Below are 12,407 nucleotides of genomic sequence, written 5' to 3' on the forward strand. Positions count from 1 at the left end.
ATGTCCTCAGACTGTTTTACCACACCGCGTGATGCTAGCACGGCTCATTATCTCTGCATTGGCTAAGTAATCTCACTGCCTCACAACAGGGACTTACTTGACATTTATGTTGGCGCAGACGAGCACATCATCAAAGAGGAAGACCTTTCTCTCCTTCGACTTCAGGACTTGTCCCCGCTCGCCGTACACGGTCTCAACGAGCGTCTCACAAAGGACCAGCGACCCCTGCTCCGAGCTCAGCTGCTGAAAGGGGAAACAGAGACGGGATCAGAGCAGGAGGAGACGGCGCCACGGCGGGCCGGTCTTCTGCTGGGGGGCAGCGCTCCTCTGGGAACAGCGGCGCTCGGGGTCTGCGGGGGCTCACATCAGGTTTGTGTGTGAAGGAGCCGTATCTTTGCAGACCTGATCACTCAGGGAGTTCAGGAGAAAGCAGTCTGCTCTGCTGTCACACGCTGGCAGAACGACAACACAAACGCCTCGGGCAAACGCTGCTTCACTCCAGAAGATGTTTATTCTCCTTACGAAACAATAAAAACACCCAAAACACACTGGGTCCTTATTCTATTACAAACCGGTTATAACCCGTTACGCCCAATGATTGTATCAGAGGACTGGACGAGTGACTTTTCCCCCTGGCGTTTCATTCATTCATGATCCTTTTAATAAAATAAATAACTTATTTATGAAATAAAACAATGACAAAATAACACTATGATTTTTAAAGAGAAAAATTCAGGAAAAATATACTGATACATTTAAAAAAAAACAATAAATAGTGGATCCTCTCCTGTCATAACCCTAATAAAGACTTTGAGGGCTGCAGCTCCTCACGTCTCACGTTTTGCACAGCTGTGTTGTGTCCTGCACGTCTGTTTCTCATCCAGTAATAATGAAAAAACACATTTCTATGTCTTCTGCTGCAGCTACGCATATATCTGTGTTACCTTTTCACCAGTGCGGGGTTCCCTCGTTTATTGCAGGAGTTATGTTCTAAAAATAACCGTGATCAGTGAAATCCACGGAGTCTGATTCCAGACGTCTATGGCAGTAAAACTCCTCACTGCATAAATACACTTTTCTCACACAGACATGAACATTTTCACCTTTTTCTCTTGTCTAAATTCTCAAACCTTCATAGAAATTAGATCCAGGATCTTAGAATGAAAACAAAGATCTGATTGATTACAGATTTCTGTAAATCTGAGGAGCTCCGTGTTTCTGTACAGGAGACGCGGCACTGAGGAGACTGATTGACAGGGTCTCCAGCCAATCAGGACACAGAACAGGGTGGGCTACAAAAGGCAGCATAATCGCTCTGAAAGAACGAGCTAAACCGCAACGTAGAAAGGAAAGACTGTCTTCTGTTCTGTTTGACCGAGATTTTAGAGGGTTTCAGGTTGGAGCACAGACTGCAGAACAAAATGTCACGTCTTGATGGTGTGGCCAGATAAAAAAAAAAACATGTGTCCCCGATGCTGTTCAGTGGGCCGGACCAAACATGGAGGTGGGCCGGATCCAGCCCGCGGGCCGCAGTTGGCCCACCCCTGGGTTAGAGCGACTCTGGCTGCCGTTGGAAGGCCACAAAGGCCTCCACACAGAAACAGGAGCAGAGGGCACGGCTCCGTTACACGTGTGCACGTGTGCACGTGTGCAGGAAGGATATCCATCCCCGGGGAGAGCGACGGAGGCACTTTGAAGCAAGGAATAGAAGTTTTATGAGCCGGATTCTCCTCCTGCTGGAATTCTGCAGCGTCACATCTGCAGAAGATTGGACAAATCAGCTGATCTTATAGGTGACGGCTGGGGGGCGGGGGTGAGGATGAGAGGAGGTGAGGAAGAGTGAGCAAGATGAAGTCTCTGTAACAGAGTGAGCAGGAAAGACGGAGACGGACGGCGTGAAACAGACCGCTCTCTTACAGTTTCCAATTAAATGTCTCATTTAGGCCTGATTCTTCTCTTTCTGAGCAGCATTTGCTCAGATTTGCAGCAGAGGAACGGGGATTCGAGCGCGGTAATGGAGGAGCAGCGCCTGCTGTTCAGGAACGATAATGGCCGTCATTTCTGCGGGATCGTTCCTTTACGGAAAAACCGCCGCCACAGATTAATGTCTGGGAGAGTGATGTGAGCGATTGCTTTAAACTAGTTTAAATGTGGGGGTGTTTGGCTCACAGTGATCACTGGGAAGTCGAACACAGTGCACGTGAGCGTGCACGCCTGCAGCGTGAAGACATGTGCATTTATTTACCTTACTGAGGAGGCGGTCACTGACGCTGCGGGCCAGTTGGTGGGTCTCCGCTATCTGGTCGGCGATTCGTTTCTGTTCGTTCAGCTTCTCGGCCAGCATCTCCAGCTCCGTCAGGGCGAGCTGCAGGGGGAGACGGTCCACGTGGCCTTTGGGGGTGTTCTTCAGCATGTCCTGAAGCAAAGACACCAGCACAGTTCACAATTTAAACCAAACCGCTGCTTCAAAAGCCTCAGCAAAACTCAGATGGAGTCACAGCTTAACCCTTAGTCACGGCGGGATCCAGGGGGGATCCTGGGGGATCCGGGCCGTCTGCTGGTAACAAACTCGTACGTGGCACACAGGCGACTACAGAGGGATTTTTGTGCCATTACTCCACGCACAAAACTCCAAATGTGCCAATCAAACATGATTCCATCTTTGGGCTGATAGGAAGATTTTCCGACCAATCAGCATCCACCATCATGTCCTTGTCTGTGATTGGCTGTTTCTTTTTGGCACATTTGTAACGCGGTGCCCTGCTCGGTTTCGAGCGCAGAAGAGATCAAATGTCTCTCAAGAAAAAATCATCTGTGAGGCGTACCAAACTGAAAAAAGAAGGCGGCTCGGCTCGTGCACATTTCTTTTCTGAGGGCATGCTTAGGTCGGAGTGAACACGTAAGGGGGAGTAAGGGGGAGACGCAGGCGTGTCCTACAGATTTTCATTTTCTCAACACCAGAAATCCTGCGGAAGGAGCCTGTTAGTGCCGTTCACGTGACACGTGCGCGCTCCTGGCTGCAGAAAACCTGCATGGGTGCATGGGAGTAACCTTAGGCTTAGGGCGGAGGCTCTTCCAAAGTCGTGGCTTTTCATTCGTCAAATGTGCAGATTGAAGATGCTGTGGTTGCATTTTTAGATTTCATTTATGGCGTTTAATTCGGTTGGAAACGACATTTTCATAAACATGTTCAGCTGCCAGAAGCAGAGCCTGCATGCTGAAGGAAGAGACAGAGAAACGGTCGATTGTTCGTCTGCGAGACGCGCTCCTCGCGCCGGCGTCTTTCTGGACCGCAGCATTAAGGCTTCAGTCTTTACACTGACAGAATGTTCTCATTTTTGTCTCCACCAGGTCACTAACCCTCTAGAAAATAAAAGAATCAATGTGAAGAAAACGTAAAGACGTTGAGAGTCTTTGGAACCTGAACATCGTTGTTCAGAATCCTGCAGGCAGCACCTCCGTGGCGTTCTGCATTTCCAGAAACAGTTTCTGGGATGAGTTGGGTCCAAACACTTTGCTTTCAGCACTGCTTGTATGCTGTGGAGCCAGAAGAGACGCTGTGAATTCTAACAAGTACACTCACATTGCGTCAGCGGTGGGTTTGCTGCGCATCTACCTGGGATTCTGGGGGTTTGACAGGGTCATTAATCCGAGAGTTAGAAGCAAGACTCCAGGAGCAGACGCAGAGGAGGCCAGGTTTTGTGAGGCACTCGGATTCTCATGACATTTGCGAGATCACAGTCAGGAGATAATCCATCTTTCCAGCATCCACAGTTAGAAAAAAACCTCTTCAATCAGTGCGTCTGACTGAGGCTTCCAGAGACTCTTTTTATGGTGTCTGCAGCAGCAGCAGCAGAGGAACATCTTTAGGATCATCTTATTTATGTCAACGTTTTTACATAAAAGAAAATAATCTGACTAAAATAGTATAAAAAGATGTAATTCTTCTTGGATTGACAGTAATCAGAGAATAATGAATCACAGGAACTTTGATTCCTTTCTTAACCAGGCAGACGTCATGCAGACTGGTGGAGGTTTTACCGTCTTCACGAGCGTTCAACCTGCTCAGGGTAAACCAGGGATTCTCTCCGGCAGCTGTGACCGTCTTCCTCAGCGGCGAAACGTTTTCTTTATGTCTGGATAAATATTTCAGATGTTCTTTTCTCTCCTCGGATTCATTTTCATGTAACGTGCCACTAAATCCAAACCCTCCTCCTTTGGAGAAACGCCTGATTGGCATTCAAAGCTTATCTTTCAAATTCACGGATAATCAATGCCCACTGAGGGATGAAATGAAGTACTGCAGATCCACCAAGCCTAAACCCAAATCTTTGCTCACAACGGAAAGGGACAGTCGGGATATAAAACCATAACAGTATATGTAACCGTCCAAAAATGGCGTTTATCGTATGGACAGTTTGAATGTGTAAAACAACTTTCCTCAGATTGGATTGCTTTATCATATTGTCAGGAAAATAACTCCAGCTTCTACATGCCGAATGTCTCAGCACGTCGGAGGACATGAAGAAGAGGGACATGTTGAATACCTGCAGGAGTAAAATGAACTGCGGGAATCGCTGGATGGGCTTCACCATCAGGCCGTAGAGAGTGATGCGATCCACGCTGGAGACCTGCTTCTTCTGGAGCCGCGGCAGAGACAGCAAACAGGAAATAGACGGTACGGTTAGAAGCATTTTCCTTCACAGAAAAGCCATTAAGAAAAAGAGAAAACACTCCTGCCGAAAGACGAGGAATCTCTACATGTGGGAGTGAGTGGGCGAGTGAGGTATAATCAAGGTCTGTTCGTCGTGTCAAGCTATTCAAGAAATCGCTTTTGTGAGTAAGTTATATCTACTATATTAGTGTGGGTGCAGGTCGCAAGGAGGCGTCGTGTCTGAGCCCAGTTCAGTCCGAGCCGCCGCGGCAGGACAAAAGGACATCTGTGAAGGTGTGAAGGCAGGAGAATTCAGAGAAATTAATGTGAAGACAGTGAAAAAAGAAATCTATAGATAATTCAGTTCAAATCTAAAGAATTCACAAAAATGTATCAGTGAATTGGTTTCATTTTTGTTCACAGTTTAAATGTACTAAATATTAACCAAGAGCATTATCTGTTTTGTTTGATTATAAAAAATATTTTTGTCACATAACTAAAATAATGTATTTCTTTTCACCTTGTGAACTATTAAAAAAGTTGTATGATGTACATAAATCCTAATTCTACTGTTGTTTTTTTCTGGATTACATGATGTCTTCTGGAAGTCGTGTTCTGCACAACGGATGCACTGATGGGACAAAATGCATTTATTATAAGTGGTGTCACTCTTCCCCCTATGCATCTATTTATTAAGAGAAATACACTCCGGATCAAACTCTCAACACCCGTCAGGAAATTGCATCTATTAGCAAACTGCATGGCAAGACTTGAACAAGGTTCTTAGTAAAGGCCAAACATTTTGAGCAGATAAATTAAATAAAACAACAGTTTAACTGAAATGGCTTCTTCATCGGCTGATCCAAAGCTTTAAAACCTTCACACTAAATAAAAAGGGTCCAAACAAAACATGATTTGGTCCAGAAGTGTGACATTCTCCTGATAACAGACCTTTGTGAGGCGGGCGTTGTGAACTGCAGCATTGTCCTGATGAAAACCCAGTCATCACCATACAGGACCCTCAGCCACGAGGGAAGCCCCCTACAACATCTTGCCACACCATCAGAACCTGAAGCTCTATTGTTCCATTGAAGCGAAAAGCACCCCAGACCATGATGGTTCCTCCTCCACTGTAGAAAACATTCCAGGTGGGATCTCGTTGTCACGCCGCTAAGGTTGGACGCCATCAGGACCATCGAGGTTCCACAAAGAAAAATCGACCAATTTCAAAGCTGCCATTAGCGACTAAAATTTTGGAAAAGGGTGTAATGGCACATCTGCAACCTTTTTTGGATGATAGTGGGATTTTAGACACTTTTCAGTCAGGCTACAAGGCATTTCATAGCACAGAATCTGCTCTTTTGAAAGTTTTTAATGATCTTTATATAGACTCTAATAATTCTGCTATTTTAGTACTTTTAGCTTGGCTGCCGCTTTTGACACAGTGGATCATACAACTCTTTTAAACTGCCTTGAATATTGTGTGGGTGTTAGGGGGACCGCCCTAAACTGGTTTAAATCTTACCTGTCAGGGCGGTCCTTTACGGTTAGGATGGGGGACTCCACTTCGTCCTCTGCTCCACTACTTTCTGGAGTTCCCCAGGGTTCAATTTTAGGACCCTCTTTTCTTTATACCTGCTTCCTTTAGCTGAAATTTTTAGGAAACATGGCTTGTCATATCATTTTTATGCAGATGACTGTCAATTGTACATGCCCATTGTTAAAAGTAATGGAAGCAGCCCCCTGACACCCTTACTTAACAGCTCTACATGGACTGGCTCCAAAATACATCTCTGACCTCATTCAGATTTACAAACCAGCTCGTGTTCTGAGGTCAGAGGGTCAGCTCCAGCTTGTGGAGCCCATGACGAGGCTCAAAACTAGGGGAGACGGAGCGATCTCTGTTGTCGGCCCTAAGGTGTGAAACGCTCTGCCTCCTCATGTCAGAACAGCGCCCTCTGTGGAGTGTGTTAAGTCTCTTAAAACACATTTTTATTCTCTAGCTTTTAACACCGTGTGAGTTGTGTGGTCTTCTGTGTTTTTATCTGTGCTTTTATCTTGTTTTTATTTTTATTTCATTTTTATTCATTTTACTGGTGTACTTTGTTTGTATTTTGTTTGGTAATCTTTTGTCTGGTTTTTGGTGTTTGTACAGCACTTTGGAAACTGCCTGTTTGAGAAATGTGCTATTTAAATCAAGTGGATTGGGTTGGATTAGAAGAAAAAAAAAATTCTACTTTTGAATGACCCCTGTCTTGTGTCCCCTACCATATTATTTTGTTGCGATGATGGAGGCGTGGCCTTTGAAGGTGCTATTTGTCCTTGAAGCCCTTCTCTTACAGTTCCAATCGTTACTGGACACCAGCGATGGTCTTCGTTTGGGTCCAGGACCGTCTCGTGTCTCGGACAGCACGTTGGATCTTCCAGCTGAGTGTCGGTCCAACTTTTTCGGGTCTGCTACTTGACTTTTTTTGTTTCCTAACCTTCAAGATACTACAATTTTTTTGTATCTAACCTCAGCAGCAATGGCACATTGTGAGAGGCCTTGCTCTTGGAGCTCAACAATCCTGCCGTGTTCAGGGAAACTGAGCTTTTTTGCCATCAAGACACCTTGACAGGATGATTAATGTATTTTTCGGACTGTAAGTCGCTCTGGAGTATAAGTCACAGAAACCAAAATTGCATAATAAAGAAGACAAAAAAATCATGTAAATTGCACTTTTGAGTGAAATCTTTAAAGTAAAATCATGCTAACAGATCACATAATAACAGACTGAATATCTGCACACTTTACTATCGGAGGAATCTAGTATATTAGCGCAACATATGAAAAATGATTCAGATAACCATAAAGAAGATAAAGTCAACTGAACTCTTTATCTCACTTCAAGTCACTAAATCTGTGATTTCTTCTTCTTCTATGTTGCTGTCAGGAGCAAATACTGATACACACACCCACAGTGTCCTCTACTGGCTGTTGCTCTTTATTGGGGGGGGGGTTTCGCATATAAGTCGCACCTGAGTATAAGTCGCGACCCCGGCTAGAAAAAAAGGGCCGGGGCTGGATGGGATGGAATTTCTGGTTGAAATTGTAGGACTGTGGTGTTAAACCTTTGGTCAGCTGCTCAACAGTTTATTTCAATTGTTTTAAAAAAAATTGGCAGATAAAACTACATGTTTTCTTGCTCCTTTTCCTTATTTTTTGTGGTTTATGGCTCTATAATAAACCTTCTTGAGGTCCAGCTGTGATAAATGCAAATTCCTGCATTTTCTTAACTGGTCTTAAGGTTTTGATCAGGAGTGTATAGACTGACAGGTATATATGGGAAGATGGTGTCTGTGTGCTTTTGGTTTCTGTTCACATTATAATATGTCCTAATATAAAAGTTTGAGCGTTTCCGTGAACAAGCAGAAAACACCACATGAATACGAACACAGCAAATACAAGTGGTCAGCATCCAATCCCCCAGTCACAGGACCAGATGAAAAGACTTCCTCTGTCTGATCCTGAGTTCAGAAGCTGAACTCTGAGGTAAAAACTCTTTCAACCTTTGAGAAGGATTGCGTCCAAGCTTCTCCACCTCATCTGACAGGTTTAAAATATCACATTCACACTGAAAATGAGTGCTGTCACACAGAAATGTTCTTTTTTTTAGGACACTGGTGTATTGTGGAGCCAAACCTCTCAGAAAAACCCAACAGAGAAGAAGATCAGCTCCCCCCTCACTCAAATGAGTAGTTTTCCTGCTGTAGTGAGAATTCCTGCCAAGAATACACCTGCTGATGATCCAATCAAAGGCCACTTCAGAGCCATAATGGAGATGTAACAAAAGATCTGCTGAGGTTTGAGCTTTCAGACAACTTAAGGTCTCATACTTCACCTGCATATGAAGGCTTTAGATGGGCACACAGAGCGGGGAATGTTGTACTTTCAAGAAGCTCATGTAAGTTACAATAAAGCCTGAATAAACATCAAAAGATCAGCAAAAGAAATGTGAGATTCAAAAGGAGACAAAAGCTAAATGATCTCAAAAGCAAGAAAAGGTGGGATTCAAGGTGCTTTTAAGCTGGGATGTGAAAGGGAACAAGCTTTTTACACTTTTCTGTCTAAAGCTATGCATTACACATATAAATAAAAATGGTTCGTGTCATTTTTTGTTTTTGCGCTTTCAAAAAATCTCTTTACCTTCACTTAAAAAACCTTTCATATACAGAAATGTAGACCATAGTTCATCCAGATTTTTTTTTTAACTTGTCCAACAGCTGAGCAAACAGATGAGAGCTGAAGGCCTCTTGTGTTGGACATATTTTACTGTTACAACAGGGTTTGTGAGTCCTTTTGTTCTGCTGCACTAGACGTGTTGGTGGTTGATATCCAGAAATCTGGGACCTAGAGCATTTTAGTTTTCCTGAACTACAATATTGACTGAAAAGAAACAAAAGCGGTGAAAGAATTCCTCTTCCTGCTTTTCTGTGGCTGACATACGATGAGAATATTCTGATTTATTTTCCCTAAAGAACTGAATAAGTTCCTCTTTAACAGCTCACCAACGTGTCCCGGTACTATCCATGCTCCCTTTACCTGTCTCTTGTGTCCAGACACAACAAAATCCAGCAATAAAAAAATCAGAAGCAGAAAGCTGCAACACATGTTCTTACTCATCTGTGGTTGTCCACCATCTTTATGAAACATTTAATTCCAAACTACAGCCAGTCCATAAAGAGAGACTCCTCAATGAAGAGGAAGATGTTTGGTGATCCACAGAGAGTCTGAAGCTTAGAAGGAGGCCTGTGAAATTCAGCTCATTTCAGGTCCTTTTACTGATCTCTGCACCGCTCCATAAAAACGGCGGCTGTATATTGAGGTTATAAACCTAAACACCACTATTGTTGTTTTTTTCAATGTTCCTTTCTACTGTACATGTGAGGTTTTTGGTTGGAATCCTGCCTTTGTTGACAAAATATCTCTTCTAGTTGGATGAGCTTTTAGGTTTTCAGCAGAAATCTTAGATTTGGTCAAAATAAAAACCTTAGAGAGTCTATAAAAATCTTTACATGGGAACATTCAGTCCAGAGTCGTACGTTTTCCTTACGCCACACTCTAGTCCTTAGTAAGGTGCACGTTCTGGAACCTTACAGACTGTGATCAAAAGCACCTGGTTTGAAAACAACAAATCTGTATGACACGTCTGCGTCTCACCTACTTATTACCCTTACGTGTTGTATAAGTGTTCACCGCGACCTGTCGCTGGCAGGATGAACTCAGAAAAAATGTGTACAAACATTTTACTCTACGAGTTCACTGAGCGCTCTACAACCTTGGTATTTCGTGCAAGTCTCCTGCATTTTCTGTACAGGTTTGACCATTTTTCATTTACAGACAACCTGTATCCACCTGTCAGGACAGTTAGGGCTAGGGATGGCCCGTTTGACACAGACGTTTCGGCGCGCGGTTCACCTTCATGAAACAATGTTTCAGCAGAATGTTTCGGACCGTGTGTCAACTAGCGCATATCACGAGATTGATGACGTATGACGCGCCAAACGCTTCATTTGGTCGAACCACGGTTCAGATGTCACTCGCGTTTCGAACAGTTGGGCGCGCTATTGTGTAGAAATACGAAATGAATCCTGAACGTTTCCCGACAAGTTCTATTTTTGTTTCCCCAAGATTGGAATCGGCGTCAGTTCATTGCACTTTACCACGGCTCCTTGGAAATAAAGTACTGTGGCTCAGGATCCTTTCAACTCGATTTCTCTGAATAAAACAATCCACTATGAGCACTGTGTATATAAAAATACTTCAATAAATCTATAACGGGAAGCTGAATTAGTGTCAGTAGAGGTAGCGTTTGACAATTTTATTGTTTATATTTTTTTGCTTCGCGTTTATTTTCTTCATGTGATGTGTATTTTGCTGTGTCAAGCACCTCTCACAGAAAACGTCACACGTGGTGTTGTTTGACATTGTTTTTTTCTAATCATCATTAACAACATTGTTTTGTTTTACGTTTTTTCATCATCATTTCCACATTGAAGTGTTACAAGGAGCTTAGGTGAAACATACGTCCAGTCCGCCACCAGATGCCGCTGTTCTGTGTGGTTTCAAAGCCCTGAATGGGTGGTTCATTTTTCCGGCACAATTACATGAACCCCAAGGGAAGCTTCATGGGGCTTCAATTCCCATCCCTAGTTAGGACTTCTGGCATCCTTCTGTCTCTAGAGACAATGGAGTCTGCACCTGAGTTTTTAAGCCGGAGTGAGCTCTCCAGGTGCAGGCCTCGGCGAGTGCCATGGAAAGGTGAACCGATCCGGCTGGTGCCGTCACAGCTGCAGGAGGTGCCAGAAGGCATCGCAAAGCTCAGCCGAATGCCTATTGGTCTACGTACTGGATTTACTATCTGGGTTTACTCCCACAGCCTTTGACCTGCCAAGGCCGTCATGAACGCAGAACACCTATTCACAGTTAGGACTAATAGCTTAACAAACAGCGGCTGTTGTTGCTCTTTACCAAACATTTATTTAGCCTAAGAAACTTGGGACCACTGGAAATTGATAATAATATGAAAACACAGCCACTGCTTTCCTTCCAGGTGGAACTGTGCATGACACGCAGACATTTTCAGCAGACTCCTGGCCCCGGTCTCCTTGTCACCTGATCGGCTTATTTTAATTCAGATTTCCAGTCATCAGGAGCTCTGCATGCCTCTGGAGAATAATCCTACATACAGGGGCTGCTGCAACATCAGTCTTAGTTCAGATATAAAATCTTTACTTCACATCTATTGTAATAATGTGGCAGCATGATGTAACTTTAAAACTGCAAAGTCGTCATGGATCTCCTTTAAATTCCTACTTGAACTCTGAGAGTCTTCCCGCCCCACCAGCTTGTCTGAAGAAGAATCGGATCAAAATGATGGACTGTCTCAGCGTCTAGAGCTGTCCTGCAGCATTTTCAAAGCTTTCTCAATGTCTGCTGATCATTTCTGACAGAAGAGCTTTCTGCAGCCTCAGATTTCAGCTCTTTATAAAAGCTTTCAATAGAAACAGTGTCATGACTTACTGTCGGCCTGACTCGAAAAGTCCGTCTTTCCTTAGAGACTCGTCTCCACCGTTTGATGACGGCTAACCTTTTTTTGTGTTCTGTTCTCAGAAACTGAAAATGTTGAGCCTCTTTCTGCAGGTAAATGATGATTCGTGGGTTGGTTCAGGTCACATGAATCCAATTATCACAGTTTAAAAATGAGAGGAGGGGTTAAAGACACGAAACGTTTCATCTAAAAAAAACTGAATATTATCGTACAAAGTTTGTTTTCTATAAAATTTGATTTCGTGTTCATATTTTCTGAAATCAAGTAAAGCAGCTCAACAATTCTGGAGCCTCTGACACAAAAATGCCCATTTGGGTGAGGATCGAGCAGTTTAGTTTGGTTTTCAGGTGTGCTCTTTGTTTTGGTTCTGATTGCTGTTTCTCTTCTGTCAATCACACCAGGTACAGGTTCCCAATCGTCAACAGTCGTCTTGAGTTGTGTCAATGACCCCCAGTGTATTTGAGTGTCTGGTTTCCTGTCTGCTTTGTGTTATATTTGTTTCTCAATGGGGTTTGTCGTGCTTAAGTTAATTTATTCACTTACGTTTCTCCAACACCACCAATTCCTGACAATTTGACTGAGTAACCACCTGTTGACACCATGGGGACACCAGAACCTCCCAGAACTCAGACTGTGGATCGTAACTTAGAAGACGATCAGAT

The 12,407-nt window shown here is 43.7% G+C and overlaps 1 protein-coding gene across 5 annotated transcripts in view; it reads right to left on the minus strand.

The window, feature by feature from the left end:
• The window catches only part of arhgef10l (Rho guanine nucleotide exchange factor 10 like), a 176,432-nt gene that overhangs the window by 117,081 nt on the left and 46,944 nt on the right, over positions 1-12,407 (minus strand). For 4 of the 5 annotated variants that reach the window (XM_023955302.1, XM_023955300.1, XM_023955301.1 and 1 more), the window contains 3 exons: positions 4,548-4,640; positions 2,246-2,416; positions 98-243 (listed from right to left, as the gene is read on the minus strand). In XM_023955302.1, coding sequence (XP_023811070.1) covers positions 98-243; positions 2,246-2,416; positions 4,548-4,640 — 410 coding nt within the window. The remainder of the gene's footprint in view (positions 1-97; positions 244-2,245; positions 2,417-4,547; positions 4,641-12,407) is intronic. The other variant, XM_023955303.1, reaches the window with a different exon arrangement.

Source organism: Oryzias latipes, chromosome 5, assembly GCF_002234675.1.
Source record: "Oryzias latipes chromosome 5, ASM223467v1".
In the NCBI taxonomy this organism is placed as follows: domain Eukaryota; kingdom Metazoa; phylum Chordata; class Actinopteri; order Beloniformes; family Adrianichthyidae; genus Oryzias; species Oryzias latipes.